The sequence below is a fragment of the Mastigoproctus giganteus genome, chromosome 1 (genome assembly GCF_048544385.1).
Source record: "Mastigoproctus giganteus isolate SK-2022 chromosome 1, ASM4854438v1, whole genome shotgun sequence".
NCBI lineage: Eukaryota > Metazoa > Arthropoda > Arachnida > Uropygi > Thelyphonidae > Mastigoproctus > Mastigoproctus giganteus.
The window spans coordinates 174,468,066-174,485,476 of record NC_143575.1 but is presented as its reverse complement, the minus strand read 5'-3'; the positions used below and the strand labels follow the sequence as shown (position 1 = coordinate 174,485,476).

Below are 17,411 nucleotides of genomic sequence, written 5' to 3'. Positions count from 1 at the left end.
TCAGGCGGATAATATTTGATTGCTTCCGTAAGGAAGTCAGGCGCCTCCGTAGCCAGGTGGGAAGAAGCAGCAGTGTGTAACGCACGCTTCTTGATTAGACCGGGGTTCGATCCCGTCACCACCAAATACGGGGATGCGGAAAGATCAGGGAATGATCACCGCATATTCCCGGAGCAATATGGCCTTAGTTGCTAATGCTCCTAAAAACCAAAATAACAAACAACAACAGTAAGGAAGTCAGGCATATTAAAAACTATCAAATCGTCAATATATCTGTATAGAACCATATTTTGTTTAAAATTATATTCGAAGTGGTGTAGGTATAAATTTGCCACAATGCATGAGCTACATGCGCCCATCGGTATACCTGTATGTTGCCTATAAAGATTACTGCCATTAAATATGTAGTTATTGAAGATGCAAAGGTTGAAAAGGTCATCCCAGTAGTGTTTCTCACAGGGTAAGATATTTTTGTATTTATCATAATAATGGCCGAACACAGTTTTTAGGCTGTTATGTGGGATGCTAGTAAACAAGTTATTAAAGTCGAACGTATTGATATGTTCTATCGTATTGATGCCTGTGTTGCTATTGATGTAATTCAATACCGGTCTATTATTGAGAATAATATTTGAATGACCTATGCTATCAAAAATAATTTGAAGTAAATTAACTAGTCTGCGATGCGGAATCTTAGCGTAGCTATCCCTACACGAAGTTATAAATCTAAAACCTGTCGGATTTTTATGAAACTTAGGTATACAGTATATGTATGGGTATGTAGTTGTATGGTTGGTAAGTTTTAATTTTTTATACCAAGCACGTATTTTCTTAGTAATAGCGTTACGTTTATCCGTTACTATTTTGTATGTGCTACTATTGTTAAGTTCATTTAGTAATGCTGTAGTGTAAAATTTTTTACATATAATGCTGTAGTTATTAGAGGCTTTATCAATAGTAGTAATTATAAACTTATTTTGTATCAGTTTAAGCTTACGCTTAATTGCATCTATATTAAAAATCTTAGTAGGTGGTAGTTTCTTGCTTGCGGACTTTATCTGTTTCTTGATGGCCTGAAAGGTGAGTGTAAGCCACTTGTGGAAGGCTTCCAAGGATATGTTATATTTGTAGGATAACTTTAGGCTGAACTTCATTATATCTGAGTGTAGTTGTTTAATGATGGCATAGGTATTAATATTGGTATTTGGTCGAAATTTAAAACCAAATGATAGAATCTCACATAGCTCAGGATAGTCTATAATGCTCAAATCTCCTGTGATAATGTGTTTATGGTGTGCGTCCACATATGTCTGATATTGCGGAGAGAGAGTCGGATCTAACAGGCAGAAAATTGAGTAGGGGTGCCACATAGTAAATAAAATTACTTAGGGGGTGCCATTATTAAAAAAAGGTTGTTGAAAACCACTGATGTGCATATTACAGTATGTATTAATTATTCCGTTTATCACGCATATGCTTCAGAATTTCACGTATCATTTAATTTTTTTAATTGGTAAGGTAGGTAATAAAGGGTAAATTTGTGCTTAATATATCTTTACTTTTATAGCCTGTGGATAATATTCCTCCTATTTTCGCTAATTAGAATCACTGTTTAATAGAATTAAAATTCAATTCACAAACGTGATCACAATGTATAGTGAACGGTACTTTACTATGGTGGGTCCATCACAACGTGATTTGATTGTACAGTGAACCAATTGTGAAGTGGGGATCCATTGTATTTTTAACTATTTACGTGAAACTTCGGGTAATTGGGGCAGCCGCTTAATCAGGCCAAAATGCACTAGTCCCGATGTGTCCCAAATAACTGGAATCGACTGTATTTCTCAAGCAAGTTTCCAAAAAAGAATGCAAAAAAAAAAGAAAGAAAAGAAATTTAACGAGATTTGATTGTACAGTGAACCAATTGCAATTGTAAAGCAGGGGTCCATTGTATTTTTAACTATTTACACGAAACTTCGGATAATTGGAGCAGCCGCTTAATCAGGCCAAAATGCACTAGTCCTGATGTGTCCCAAATAACCGGAATTGACTGTATTTCTCAAGCAAGTTTCCAAAACAGAATGCCCAGAGGGTATTTTCATGGAATTTAGTTTTGAAAATGAGCTACTTACATAAATGTTTTTAAATATTATTTTTTATTTATTTATTTTTTTTTTTTTATTTTAGCTTTATAATCAGATGTTAGAATGAGATTGTCAAAAAAATGAAGTCAAAATCAAAATTTTGTATTAAAAATCATAAATAATATCAAATTAATTGTCACTTCTTAATGTTATAATAGCCTCTTAATATATATATATATATATATATATATATATATATATATATTAGTTGATTAGTTTCAGCCTCTCCTGTGCTGATTTTCAAGACCACGTACATATGAAAATGGCTTCTTTACCCTGCACCATGTCTTTTTAAAGTTTCAAGAGAATATACATATGCAGTTGTAATTTGCAGACCATCTATTGAAACAACCTTCAAAATGTGTATATGTATGCATGCTGCAGAGCCTGCATAGGAATTCTATATATAAACATTTGAGAGGGTTAAAATATTTTGAAATCTTTTATTTCACCTTTTCATATCATGGTACAAAAGTTAGTTAACAAATAAGTTAAAAAGCCAACTTTTTTTGGAGTCATTTTTAATTCACAGGCTAATTCCTGAATAGGCTTAACTAAATTCATTCCACACACACACACACACACACATCAAAACAGTCATTTCAGCACGTATGTTTTATGCACAGGACAATAAGGAATTCTGCATAAAATTTACAGCATTATCATTCAAATTTCAAAGCCATTTTTTTCAAAGGGTATTCAAGTTTCTGTACAAATTTAAAACAGTGTACATGATTCTAAATTAAATTATCTGTAGATAAACAGTATGCAATGGATATCAAATCAGTTCTGGATAGAAAATTCGACATTTTACATTATGTCCCATTTATTGATGAATGTTTTTATCTTGGATAATCATACTTAAAATTTCAGAACATCCATTACTGGTCCTAGATTAATTGTTTGGTATCACCATTACGTCCTTTTTGGGTCTAGCAATGGGTCTAATGCTCTTTAAATTTTCCATTCAAAGAAAAATTAAGCCATAGACATATAGCCTTTTGCTCATACACAAAAAGAAATCATTTTAGTGAATTATGCAATAATTTGGTTTTGTCAATGAAAGGCAGACAGTATTTATTTGCTGATTTTTAATTTATAGCTTTGAATTAACAGAACTATAAAAAAGAAAAGAAAAGAAAAGAAAAAATGGCATAATTGTCTTGAAACTATCAGTTTCATATATACAACCAAAGGTCAATTAATTATTCTAGGTTATCTTTATGAATATTATCCATCAGTTGATTTATCAAAAATATATATTAAGTACCTTTGGAACATATCTCATAATTGGCTTTCAGTTTATTATTGACTACTTTAAATGTGTTATTTTTAATATGAAATACTAATTATATGTTTCTAAATCTCTCTCAGGAGTCAAGTACAGAAGTGCTGCCTCAGAATGAAATAAAAAGGTGAGAGAAGATATATAATATACAGAGTAAGTCAAAATAGCTTCACAACATTTAAAAGTTAGTAAATGTATTCATCCATGTCAACATATCTGACAGTAAAAATAGATAGAATTAAAGTTTTCTTGCTCATTTGTTATTGATTGCAGAAGTAGCCACCTGTGGTACTGCTCTGGTATAAGCAGAAGTTGTAGCTTATGCTTTTGAGAAAGTGCACAATGTATTTTTTTCATAGAAGAAATGAAATCTATTATGCACATCAAAGGCAAGTGAAACAAACAATGTGAGTGTATGAGGAAGTGAAGAGCAACATGGTGTAGGAATATGACCCAGACATTCCCAAAGGTAATGTGTTTTGTGCTGCAAGTTGTAGAAAGGTGTACAGACCATTATTCTTCACAGAAAGAACAATCAGCAGCAGTCCAGTGTATTGAAACTTGCTGGAGAATTATCTGACCCTGCAAACTTCTCAAGATCCCCAGCAATAATGTGCTCTTCCAACAAGATGGCAGACCCCCCCCCTTGCTTTCAAAAGGATGCTTTAGGATCTTTGGATTGCCACTCTCAAGATTAATGGATGACTATCTTTAACATAACTTCACTCATCAATCTTGATAACTTCACTCATCAATCTTGATGAGTGAAGTTAGGTTAAAGAACAGGCATACAAGCCCCCCTCTTAGGCGCCTCCGTAGCCAGGTGGGAAGGAGCAGCAGTGCGTAGCACACGCTTCTTGATTAGACCGGGGTTCGAGCCTGTCACCCCCAAATACGGAGGATGCGGAAGGATCAGGGAATGGCCTTAGTTGCTAATGCTCCTAAAAATCAAACAACAAACAAACAAGCCCCCTTCTTAGCTGATGTGACTGACTTGAAGAAGAAAAACAGGTCACTGCATTGATCAACACAGTTACACCATCCACATTATTGCTGGAGGTCATATCAAAATGTCACCATTACTCTCACTGCAACTTTGGGTTTGTACTAATTTTTTTCACAGTACAATATTTCTTGTGTGTGAAGCTTCTTTTGGCTTTCTGTGTGTGTGTGTGTTTATACACCTTGTGGTAATTTCAAAGATAATAAGAACTGCAGTCTTGCTGCTTGGGAGATTCAAAATTAATGCGCCGACCGGGCTAGCTGGGTGGGTAAAGTGCCTGCCTGGCAACCTAAAGGTCGCGGGTTCGAATCCCACCTCGGGCTTGGATCAAAGTACTGCAAAAACCTTGGGAGGTGCATTATGGCCACAGAAGCCGATGCGCCAACAACTACCAAGAAAAAAAAAAAAAAAAATGAATGCAACCCAAATTTTAAGTTAATTGGTCATTGACATTGACTTGGTGGAATTTGACTATAACTGCTATAGTAATATCAGTTGCCCAAGATATCCATTAATTGTTATATGTTAATTTTAGTTATTTGGTTACAGTGAAGTGTCATTTTCTCAGGCACAGCATGAGTTCATAACTAGACATCCATGATCCTCAGATTTTTACCTTTTGGGCAACTTAAAAGGAGTGGTTGTTGTTAACAACCTTTACATGTTGAAAAAGGTAAAAGTTAATATCAAATAAATTTGGTGTGTGCTAACAACCTTTACATGTTGGAAGAGTTAAATGTCAGTATTGAATAAATTGAAACAATACCTGTTCACAGATACTGTCAGTTCTCTCAAATGTGTTGAAAAGAGTTTGTGTGTACATTTGGGTAGGGCACTTTCAACATTTATTGCAATCTCTGTTATAAGTTTCTCTGTTATAAGTTTGTCTGTAATAATTGAAGTAAAACAGAATTTACTATGGGTTGCATGTATATTGAATCGCTTTTATTAACTGAATTATATTCTTTGTGAGTTAGTGTAAAATGCCTTATAGTGTTGTATGAAAATTTACTGCTTTTTACCATTGATATAGTAATAACATTTTGAGATTATGCCAAACACAATCACCTTCAAACAACAGTTTCCAGTTGCATTGAATATATATAAGAGAAACTTAAAGAAAAACTTAAAAATAAGGTATTGGCTATTCATTTTGATGATGCTACTGATAAAAATGAAATTGCTAATTTATTGCATATTCATCACAAGGAAAAATTATTAGCTATTAAAGATATTATAACCAGATGATTTTATAAAGTAACCCTATTTGGAATGGAAAAATTGCATAGGCTTTTTTTTTTTTTTTTTTTTTCCTGTGATGAATGAGACCAGCAAATATGAAGATATTCAGACATTAAGTGTAATCTCTATTGTAAAGTGAAATACCCCTTTATACTCCATTATAAAAATTTCTATTTAAATATAAATGATACAACCTTTAAGAACAAAATTATTCCCTGCAATTCATGTTGACAACCAAATACGGAGGATGCGGAAAGGTCAGGGAATGACCACCACATATCCCGGAGCAATATGGCCTTAGTTGCTAATGCTCCTAAAAACCAAATAACAAACAAAGATCATGTTGACATTTGGGAGGGACAACCACCCTACATTTAGAACTTTTTCCTCCAATTTGACAGAGGAAAAACTGGATATTTTTGTCAGGCAACCTTCACCAAAGGCCTTCTAATTTAGTCATAGTGAGAAGAAAGCCCAAAAATGTCTCTGCTCTCTCCAATCCAGATTGACTCAATCCCAGGTAAAAAAAAAAAAAAAAAAAAAGTAATATGAAAAGCCATCTGCAAGTGTTAAACTTAAAATGATATATTTTCTGTTTATAATGATAAAGCCACATAATATCTAAGAAGTTTACTCTGACCTGTACCATGATTTACAAGAATTTTACTATATTTTGTGACACCACACAGATTCAAACAATTTTATTCAGCAATTTTTTTTTTTTTTTTGCACTGCATATTGGCTTTTCCTCTTTCTCCTTTGGTCAACAGTATGTGGCCAGCCACTTGGGACGTTCAGCTGATTGTTATTCCACGGTTGGTTCATTTTTAATACAAAAGACATAAGATGTATGGGTTGGTTGGTTGGTTGGTTGGTTATTGGAAGTTTAATGGCGCATCAGCAACTAAGGCTATCGTGCGCCAGATGTATGGGAACACAGGATGCAAGTGGACATGTCTGAAATACCCACCCTCTACTGGAACTCAGATCCCTCTGCCTATTTACATAGGGTAGAACTTACAGTATAGATGATTTCAGAACTTGTCAACATTTAAAAAACATCAGGAACACTTTGTGTAAGTGGAAGGCAGATGGCTATACAAAAGATGAACATTGGCCACTGAGACCATATATTTTCATAGAAAAGATCTTTGAGTAGTTGCTAATATTGTTAAGAAAATATACCCATGGTTGCTAAAGAATCACTCAAGAAGCCCAAGAACTCAGAGCACAGTCGGTCCTCGTATAACACGTGTTTACATTACACAAATTCGATCATACACGATTTATAAATAGGGGAACGTTATCTTATATAACATGAACCCGAATTCGCTTATGCACGATTCGCCTTTGTGTTTACAAGAAATGGCAGTTGAACGCAGAATCACCCCAACTGAACGTAACACGATAGGAATGAAGAAGATTCTGAAAATGTATTTATGTGTTTTATATCAGTGAAGGGGAAATACATTTCACCATAATAACGTAATAACCCACACAATTCCAGCTATCAATAATTTGCAATTGCAATTAGATCGAGTTTACAACCAGTTTATAACAGATTCCACTAGCAGAAACGCAACTGGAAATTGTTTTATGGTAGTAACCCCCAGAAATGTGCTTTAGTAAAATGTGAGGTGTTAATAGTGTATCTCGGCCTTTACGGTGTTGTTTATTCAGTTGCTACACGCGCGCAGCTTTGTTTATGTGTATTAAGCGTGCCTCCTCGTTTTGTAATTGTGCTTAAAAGGTGTGAAAAGAAAGCGTCCTGGTGAAGACACTGCAGATTCAGAGAGGAAAAAAAAAAAGCAATATCGATAAACAGAGGCGGACTGGGTCAAAAATTCTTACCCGGGATAGTGGCCTCATACTATGGTTTATGGCCAAAATCACACTGGCCTCCGGCCCACCGGGATTTCCCGGATAAGGCTTATGGCCAGTCCGCCTCTGTCGATAGAGAAAAAATATGAAATTGTGAAATGCTTTGAGCGAAATGAAAGACCATGTGATATTGCACGTGCTACAGACCTAAATGAGGCAACGCCGAGAATTACAAAGAATGCGGAGAAAATAAAAACAACTTTCATAGCGGGAACAACTCAAAGTGTAATTAAAATCCATTAGATTAAGACACAAGAATTGGAAGAGATGGAACAGCTGTCTTTTCTATCTGTTTTTCGATTTTCTATCTGTTGGATAGAAAATCAAACAAAAAACAAGTTTGCTTACGATAGAAGCAAAAGCATTAGCAATATTTTATTACATAATAGTCGTAATAAAATACGTAAGCATTTTATTACGACTTACGTATTATAATTTATACTTATGTATTATAAAATATGTAAGTATTTTATTACGACATTTTTTTATATTTAATAAATTTTTTAAGAATAAAATACGTATTTTATTCGTAAAAAATACTTTTTTAGTATTAAAAAATACTAAAAATACTTTATTATAATATAATAAATAATAAAAAAATAAATATTTTTTATTATTTATTATATTATAATAAAAATAAAAAAATGTTATATTATTTTTATTACGTATTTTAAATCATTATAAAATACGTAAGTATTTTTTAACGATTAAAATTACGCAATTATTTATTGTGTTTGGTAATGTTTTGGTTCCAAATGTGTGTTCAATCTTGGGTGGTCGGCACCTAACCCTACTTTTCCCATAGGGCCTGTTATTCATATTGCACGATTTTGCATTGCACGAGGGTTTCTAGGAACACAACTATCGTGCTATACGAGGACAGACTGTATTGTGGAAAATGAAATAGACCTGGGGGGTAATTATGCAGTCAGATATGAAGTTTTCTGAGCAGTGCAGACAAGCTGCCAGGACAGCTCATATTGTTTTGTCAATGATATTCAGGAATCTTGCTAGCAGGAATAGAGGTGATTATTCTAGTGTACAAGACAGTGGTTAGGCAACATGCATACATTTTTGGAAGGATGTGGAGCTGCTGGAATGGGTACAAAGAAAGGCAACAAGATTGGTAAGAGGAACCGAGGAGTGCCCTTACCAAAAAAGGCTTAATTTCTGCAAATTGCAATGTCTGGTGACTAGGCACCTGCGAGGTGATCTGATTGAGTTGTTTACAGTTTTGAATGGCTTGAGCAAACTCTGTGCTGATGGGATTCTTGCTCAGGCTATGCACATGGAGAGACAAAGATGTGTATAATCACATCTTTGTATTAAAGGTTTGCCTTCAGCCAATGAGTGGTTGATTGCTAGAATATGCTTCCATCCGTTGTTATGGAAGTGGATAGTTTGAATAAATTGAAAGAACTAGACCAGCTATTGGAGGGGATGGATAGGTGAAATGGGATTTTTTTTTTTCCATCAGCCAATAGTTTTCATCATGAGATGCATTGAGTACAGTGGTATTATGATTCTCCCCCCCCATTGCACTTGTTTCCATCAAGTGTGGTAACAAAGAGGTACACTGTTGATGGAAATTTGAAAAATGCACTGTTACAACAACGAAGCACTTGTCCGATGAGTTGGGCCAATTTTTATGGCATGTTGGGATAGTGGATTTTGTTGGAAGTACCCTGAAGGAGCAGTATCATGATTGCTCAGTATTGGAGCAGTAACACTGCTACTTAATAAATTTCCATTTATTATCTAGACAGCCAGAAGAGTTTTCAAATTCATCACTACTACATATGCAGTGAATTATTAATGGCAGCTGGATTTTCGCAATCACAGTGGGCTGTGCATTTTTTTGTGGCAGTATATTGAGCTTGAACCCACGAACTCCTTGATTGTGGCCACACATGGTAAATGCTGGACCACAGCCAGCCCAGAGATGCAGGTTATGGTGCATGACCTCACATTTTCAACAAGTCAGTGTGAGGGCCTGATTGGTTTAAATGAAATGATATGGCACATCATTGTTATATTATTCTGCTCAAATTTAGTGTGTAGCTGATCTGCTTAGCACCCTGTGCTTTGGGCTAACAGAACTACTGTAGAACAAATTGGAGAGGTGTTTGAGGGTTAATTTATGGAAGCTGCCAACATCTCGCATAAATAAAACAATTTTTTTGGAGGAATAGAGAAATGTTTCTGGCAATTCATGTTATCAATTAATGAAAAGTGTTTAGCCAAGCCAGACTAAAGGAGACCTTCCTGGGGGGTGCGTGCTATATGACATATTACTTTTATGCTACAAAATAATGATTTAATAAAATATGTGAACTTGTATTAAATAGTACATGGTATTATTAGTGCATTTTAAGTTTCATTTGAATAAAATAGTTTTGATTAAAAATTCAGTACTATTAATTTCAGAGTCCACCTATCTCCTAAAAAATTATAGGGAAATTATGAGTGGCACTGTGTAATCCACATTGCAAATATTGTTATGTGCCTTTTTGAATAATTATTCTTTCTTTTTTAGTCATATTCTCATATACAGTAAACCCCCACTATTCGCGGGGGTTACGTTCCTGAGAAATGCCGCAAATACCGAAAACGCGAATACTGAGTTATGGGTCCCATAGTAATAAAGGGGTTCCGTTCCAAAGTATGAAATATATAAGAAAAACTAGTCAAAAATATTGTCTATGTATGTATTATACGTACCTTCATGATATGACTATGTGCATAGACAGTACATAGTGAAATGCAAGTATATGGCATCGAAATGAAAATAAGAAACAATTTAATATTAAATGTAATATTTATTAGAAATTTCAAACTGCGCCTTTGCTAGCTAAAAAAACGTATCCCGCCAGTGCTATCACCAGTTTCGCTAAAGTGTTGATAAAGGAATTTTGCATTTTCCGAATGATGAGTGAACTTAACGGAATTTTATTTTGAATTCGGTCTTCTATCCACAAATTTAAAGCTTTTTCCATTTTTTCTAATTTAACATCACGAGTTACAGAGCAAATTTTTGAAGCAATTAGCGCGTTTTCACGAACACTACGACGGATTTTTTCTTCCGATTTCTTGATTGATCGTACCGTTGACTCATTGATTTTATAATGTTTTGCCACTGAGGAGACACTTTTACCATTAGAAATTTTGTCTAATAACTCAATTTTATTCGCTAATGTCATCACCTTCTTTGATCTTTTCACATTTCCCTTGTTATTCGTAGCCATATTTTTGTACGGGTTAGAAAGAACTTGTCCAAATAAAGTCACTTTCTTCCGTTAACACTCGAAAAAGTCTGTTTTCCACTGCAAAACGGTAGATTTATCACTTTTGTATGCATATCAATTTATAAATTTATTCAATTTATAAGCATATAAATTAAAAGGAAACGACGAAACCTTCCATGACAAGCGCATAACACATACTGAACGAGGATTAGCGAGAAACATCCACGCTCGTGATTTTGTCACCCCTCTCCCCCACCCACTGAGCGCTGTTTTGACCGGGAAAAATAATTTTAGCCAGGCCCATGGTTTTTTATGGCGGAAAATGCTCACAGCGCTTTAAAATTCACATTTTTTTTAGGTTTCATTTTATATTAAATCAACGACCGCGAAATCGCGAATACAGATACCACGAATAGCGGAGGTTTACTGTACATGCATAAGCACTTATTGCATTCACCATGTCCATCCACCCTACTGTGTGTAACAACTCTCCTCCAAATGGACAGATTTTCATGAAATTTTATAGTTCTTTTAGAAAGATATGTAAAGCTAAGAAAAATATATACATACAGTGATAACCCAGTTTAATATAATATAATAAAATATATAATAAGTAGCAGTAGCTTTCAAGACTAACGAGTCTCTTTTTCAACTGATTTAAATACAACGGATAAGTGCAATGAGCTGAGAGTGAGGCACGTTATTCATTTTCTATTGTTGTTGCACAGACGTGCGCTGTTTTGCTCCAGTGTTTATCCAGCATTAAAATGGTTGTCTCTAGGATGGGGTGTAGATGTATGCCTTTGTGGCGGTTTATCGCCTTTGGATTGTTTAATATGTTAAGTGACTCTAGCATAGGCGGTGGCGAAAGTGTCGTGAGTGGTCTACTATTTCAAAATCACGTTTGGGATCGAGATCGTGGTTGGTGGCCCAAAAATGTTCTGCGACTGCGGACTGGTCAGTATCGGCAAGCCGGATTGCTCTGTCATGTTCCTTAAGGTGATCTTGGAGACGTCTTGATGTTTCTCCTATGTAGCAGCTGTCACAGTCTCTACAGGTGATGCAATATACTACATTGCTGCGTAAGAGAGGTGTCTTCACACTGGAGACAAGTGAACATAGGTTTCTGCAGGGTAACTGCACGCATTTGATGTTGTAATTTCTGAGGATTTTGGAGATCCGTCCTGACACGCCTGGATAATAGGGAATGTAGGCGGATGGTATACCGTCTTGGTTTGGTGGTCTTGGGTGGGATGTGAGTTCTTGTGCCTGTAATAGGCACCTGTTTAGCACATGGGATGGATAACCACATTTGGTTAGGTCCGCCTTCACACGGGAAATCTCGTTACGCCTAATTGCATCAGTGCTGGAATGGCTCCAAGCCCTGGAGAATAGGGTGCGGGCAGTGCTGTTGAGATGACTGGGTGCGTGGCTGGATTTGTAGTTAGTAAATTGTCCCCACCACACAAAGGCATACATCTACACCCCATCCTAGAGACAACCATTTTAATGCTGGATAAACACTGGAGTAAAACAGTGCACGTCCGTGCAACAATAATAGAAAATGAATAACGTGCCTCACTCTCAGCTCATTGCACTTATACGTTGTATTTAAATCAGTTGAAAAAGAGACTCGTTAGTTTTGAAAGCTGTTGCTACTTATTATATATTTTATTATATTATATTAAACTGGGTTATCATTGTATGTATATATTTTTCTTAGCCATGGACCCCAGTACACCAGGCCCATTCATTACAATATGTAAAGCTATCCCAAACTTCATTAAAATTGGACAAATAGAAATCCAGCAGTTATTATTTCATTTTTCCATACAAGTTGTGTGTAAAAAATATATTCATAGATTAAATGTAGTTTTATTCTAGTATTATTAGCTTTAGACAGTCAACGCTTCGCATGTATTGTTATGTAAGACTCGTGAACGTGGTGTTGCTTGTGAAGAGTTACATCTAAGAGAGAAAAGAGACAAAAAAACATGTGAGAGTAATAAATATTATACAGTTGTAATTAGACTGAGTTTAGAGAATCTGGAACTATAGTTTTATTAGGATTCTATAAAGTTAAAATCTTAGTAATTGAGTGATTAGACGATAACTATATATAGCTATCTTCTATAATTAATTTCCCTATAATTTCCTTCTAATTATAATTAATTAAGAAGATAATTTCCCTTTTCACACAGGGAAAAAAAAGTTAATTTAAGAAAAATAAAATTGTGCGTGAAATGTAATGCAATACATGTTACATAACTTGTTTTTAACTCCTGCAGTAATCACATTTTTGATTGCACTAAAATTGACTTGATTTGATGTTGATGATCCTGCTCAAGTAACTGAAAAAACTGAATCGGTATTTTGCATCTATATTCACCCATGAGGAATTCTCTAGGGAGGTGGAGTTCAGAAGTTTATCAAATTCTAATAGGGAACTAAATGATTTTGTATTAATTGAGAGGAAATTGGAAGAGAAATTACTGAAGTGAAACATAAGTAAGGCACCTGAAATGGATGGGATTCTATCCAGTTATATTAAAGGAGGCAGCAAAGAAAGTAACCAAGCCTTTAGCCATAATCAGGAGAGCATCCTTGGATTCGGGGGAGGTTCTCACAGACTGGAGAAGTGCGAATCTATCCCCAATTCACAAAATCTTGACATGAGTAATTACAGACCTGTTAGCTTAACTTCTGTTCCAGGTAAAATAATGGAGTTGCTGGTTAAAGAAGTAATGCAGGATTATCTAGACAAGACTGCAGTTATAGTTCACATGCAGCGTGGATTTGTTAAGGGAAAATCTTGTCTGACCAATTTGAATGGATACTGTGATGTGATTACAAAGGAACTGGATGTAGAAAATAATTTTAATATCATATACTTGGCTTTCAGGAAAGATTTTGATACTGTTGCACATAAACGACTACAGCAGGCCCTCGTTATAACGTGGTTCGCTTTACGCTGATTCACTATAACGTTGTTCTTATGTTATAACCCATATCTGACTATAATGCTGTCACAAACCACTATAACGCTCTTTTACAGATTGCATTTTTGGCATATTTAACGAAACCGTTTCATTTGATGGAGTCACTAGCTTGAAAATAGCGAAACAGGATTAAAACATTTCCCGTGCTCAGTGAAATTTTCTCGCATGCTAATTTAATTGCAGTACAGTGACCTGTTAGTAGTTCTGTGATTAACATTTTAAAAAATTATCAAGTATAAAAGTAAAGTGCAGCCATTATCAACCCACTGCAGGGTGGAAGCCTCCTCAACAATTCATATTACTTGTTATATTTGCGTTACAGTATATGCATTTATCCGAAGTCTAGTCATCACTCAGTACAGTATTGGACATCGTGCCTAACGGACAGTTTACTCAAACATGTAATCATAATTAATGCAACCAACGCTGTTACATTTCCGAAGAGTTAATAATGGTGGATAAGAATGGGAAAAAAAAAAAAAAAAAAGTCTGGACGCAGTACGAAGACTACAAATGTAAGAAAAAGACTGAATTCGAAAATTAAATCAGTCGTTTTGAAGCGAATAGATTCCGGTCAATGACAAGCAGATGTGTGCCATAATTTAGGACTGGCAAGTTTAACTGTAAGAACAATCATAAAAAATGAAGAATTAATTTTAGCAGCGGGAAAGATAGCTGTTCCACTGCAAGCAACTAGGGTTAGACCGGCTATTAGGATTGAAATGGAGAGACGTTAACTAATTTTATTGAAGATAACATCCAATGCAGAATTCAGTTAAGTTAAATATTATAAAAAAAAAAAAAAACACACAGAGAGAGAGAGAGAGAGATTAGCCTATATGATGATCTAAAGAAAACTCGCCTAAAAAAAAAAAATATGGAACCATTTAAAACTAGTGAGGGCTGGTTGAATAGATTTAAAATCCAGGGAGAAGCTGCAAGTGCAAATCAAGGAGCCGAAACTATCAAAAAAGAACTTGTTAAAATTATTGAAGAGATGTATTATGTGTTATACTTCTCAAGTTTTTAACATAGATGAAGCAGGATTTTTTTGGAAATGAATGCCTAAAAGAAGTTTCATATTGAAAGAAGAAAAAAACATGCCAGATTTCAAAGCGGTGAAGGATCGGTTGACTTTATTGTTGGGTGGTAATGCTGTGGGAATTTTAAATTAAAACTCCTTTTAGTTTACCAGGAAGAGGGTCAAAATACAACCCCAAATCAACACATTTTTTATGATTAAATTCATCAGTTAAATTAAATCAATTAAATTCATGATTTTAATTGGAATGAATTTTAAGTTTAATTTTGATACGTAAGTAATTACCACATAATTATATACATATGTAATGCAGAATATTTTATATGTACAAATATTTTGACCGGCATCTATGCTTCTTTTCACTACCATTTATTGTTGATTAGGAAATGTCCTATAGCACTGACCGCAACTCACAAATACATATGTTAACTTATGGGAATGCAGCAGTCACTTAGCGCGGATTCAATTAGTGCTCTCTTTTTCCAGAACGAATTATCAGCGTTAAGCTTGGGTCTGCTGTAGTGTGGCATTAAGGGCAAGTTGCTGCTATGATAAAGGGATGGATGGTTGGGAGAAGACAGACTGGTAATCAGTGGACACTTCTCTTCATGGACTAATGTTATTAGTGGATTCCCCCAGGATTTGGTATTTCACTCATTGTTGTTTTCTATATATATAGTGATATTGATGAAGGTATATCATGCTTAATGTCCAAGTTTGCAGACGATACAAAAGTTGACAGGGGTGCTAATGACAGTATGCTACTGTCATTAACAGTAATGGTACAGTTAATGTCAATTCTAGATCCTGTTAATGTTAATGTCTTTAACAGTACCATACAACAGGATCTAGAAAGTTAGACAGATGGGCTGAGAAGTGGAAACTGGAATTTAAAATTGACAAATCCAAAGTACTGCATATGGGTGGTGGTAGTAGTAGTAGTAACCCCAGAGTAACGTACAAACTGTGTGGTACTACACTCAGGTTAGTGGAGAATGAAAAAGATCTGGGGGTAATTGTGCAGTCAGATATGAAGTTCTCTGAGCAGTGCAAATAGGCTGCCGGGACAGCTCATGGAGTTTTGTCAATAATAGTAGGAAATTTGCTAGCAGGGATAAGGAGGTGATTATCCCTTTATATAAGGCAATGGTCAGGCCACACCTCGAGTACTGCATACAGGTCTGGAGGCATCATTTTAAGAAGGATGTAGAGCTGTTGGAACGAGTACAGAGAAGGTCAGCAAGATTGTTGAGGGGAATAAAGGAGTTCCTTGCCAAGAAGGGCAAGAAAACAAAGTTCTGCAAATTGCAGCATCTGGAGACTACGCAACTGTGAGGTGATCTGATTGAGGTGTTTAAGGCTTTGAATAGGTTGATCACGCCCAATGCTGATGGGAATCTTCCTCTTGCTCGGATATGCACTTGAGGGGGCATAAATTCAAATTGAGGAACGATGGTTGCAGAATAGATATGCGACAAATTGCCTTTAGCCAGCGAGTGGTTGATTGCTCAAACAAACTTCCATCAAATAAATTCAAGGAAGAATTAGACAAACTTTTGGAAGGAATGGATAGGTGAAATGGGAAGTGGAGGTTTTTTTTTTTTTTTTGGCTGATGCTGTATAAGTTTGCCTTCTTGCATCATACGCCACTGCTAGTGCTAATAACTGGCATTTATTAACTGAAATATGACTTTTAGAATTCACAAGCATTCATGTGATGCCCTCATGAAGTGGTGCTTATAGGTTTTTATCTTCATTTTAGTTCTTTTATTGTGGAAGTGGCACTCATCCTTTGGTCAGAATGAAGATACATTTCCTTGGGTGGGGAGTAGTTAGTTTTCAATGCTGGGTATGAGTGTCATCTTTCTCAGTTTTTATTTTTATGATTTGACTTTGGGCATCTTGGGGATCAGATAGCAAAATTACACCTTGACGTATGACTCTTAATGTTGCATTTATTTCTGAAGTAGTCTTGGCACATAATTGTAATTTTAATGAACCCTGTATCTGTTTTCAGGACTTAATCCGAAATTTATAGGTCCTAATATGAATTCATGGTCTTGTATTCACACCCACATTTACCCCTCCTGAATGGTTGTTAGTTTCTGCTTAGAAAGAGGACAGAATGAGAGCTGTTTATTGTAGTAGTTACAAGAATAGCTGAAGAATGCGCTTCAGCAGCTGATAAGCATATAAGTACGATAAACCCTCAATTTAATGGACTAATAGGGGAGAAGTGGTGTCTGTTAATGCCAAAAGTCCATTAAATCGAATGTAACCTGGGGGGGGGGGGGGGGCATTTTTTTATTGTTCTTATTGTAAAAAAAAAAAGGCTTTAATACAATATAAAATGTTGCAATTTAGCCTTTGATTTATGGATATCAGAAACAGTTTGTTTTTTTACGCCATAAATTTCATAAACACGTGCTACTGGGACGCCTTGTTCTTATTTCTCAATTAGGTGTAACTTGGTCCTTGAGGTTGTCACAGACACTCTCTCAGTCTAAACGCTACTGGAACTGATATTCGGGTGACACTCAAGTCAAGTGGACCCAATTTCGGCA

General features: G+C 35.4%; 1 protein-coding gene across 1 annotated transcript in view; it reads left to right on the top strand.

Moving 5' to 3' along the window:
• Window positions 1-17,411, top strand: part of cnk (connector enhancer of ksr) — a 327,711-nt gene that overhangs the window by 191,771 nt on the left and 118,529 nt on the right. Inside the window, exon 12 of the mRNA XM_090389913.1 lies at window positions 3,522-3,562. Coding sequence (XP_090246039.1) covers window positions 3,522-3,562 — 41 coding nt within the window. The remainder of the gene's footprint in view (window positions 1-3,521; window positions 3,563-17,411) is intronic.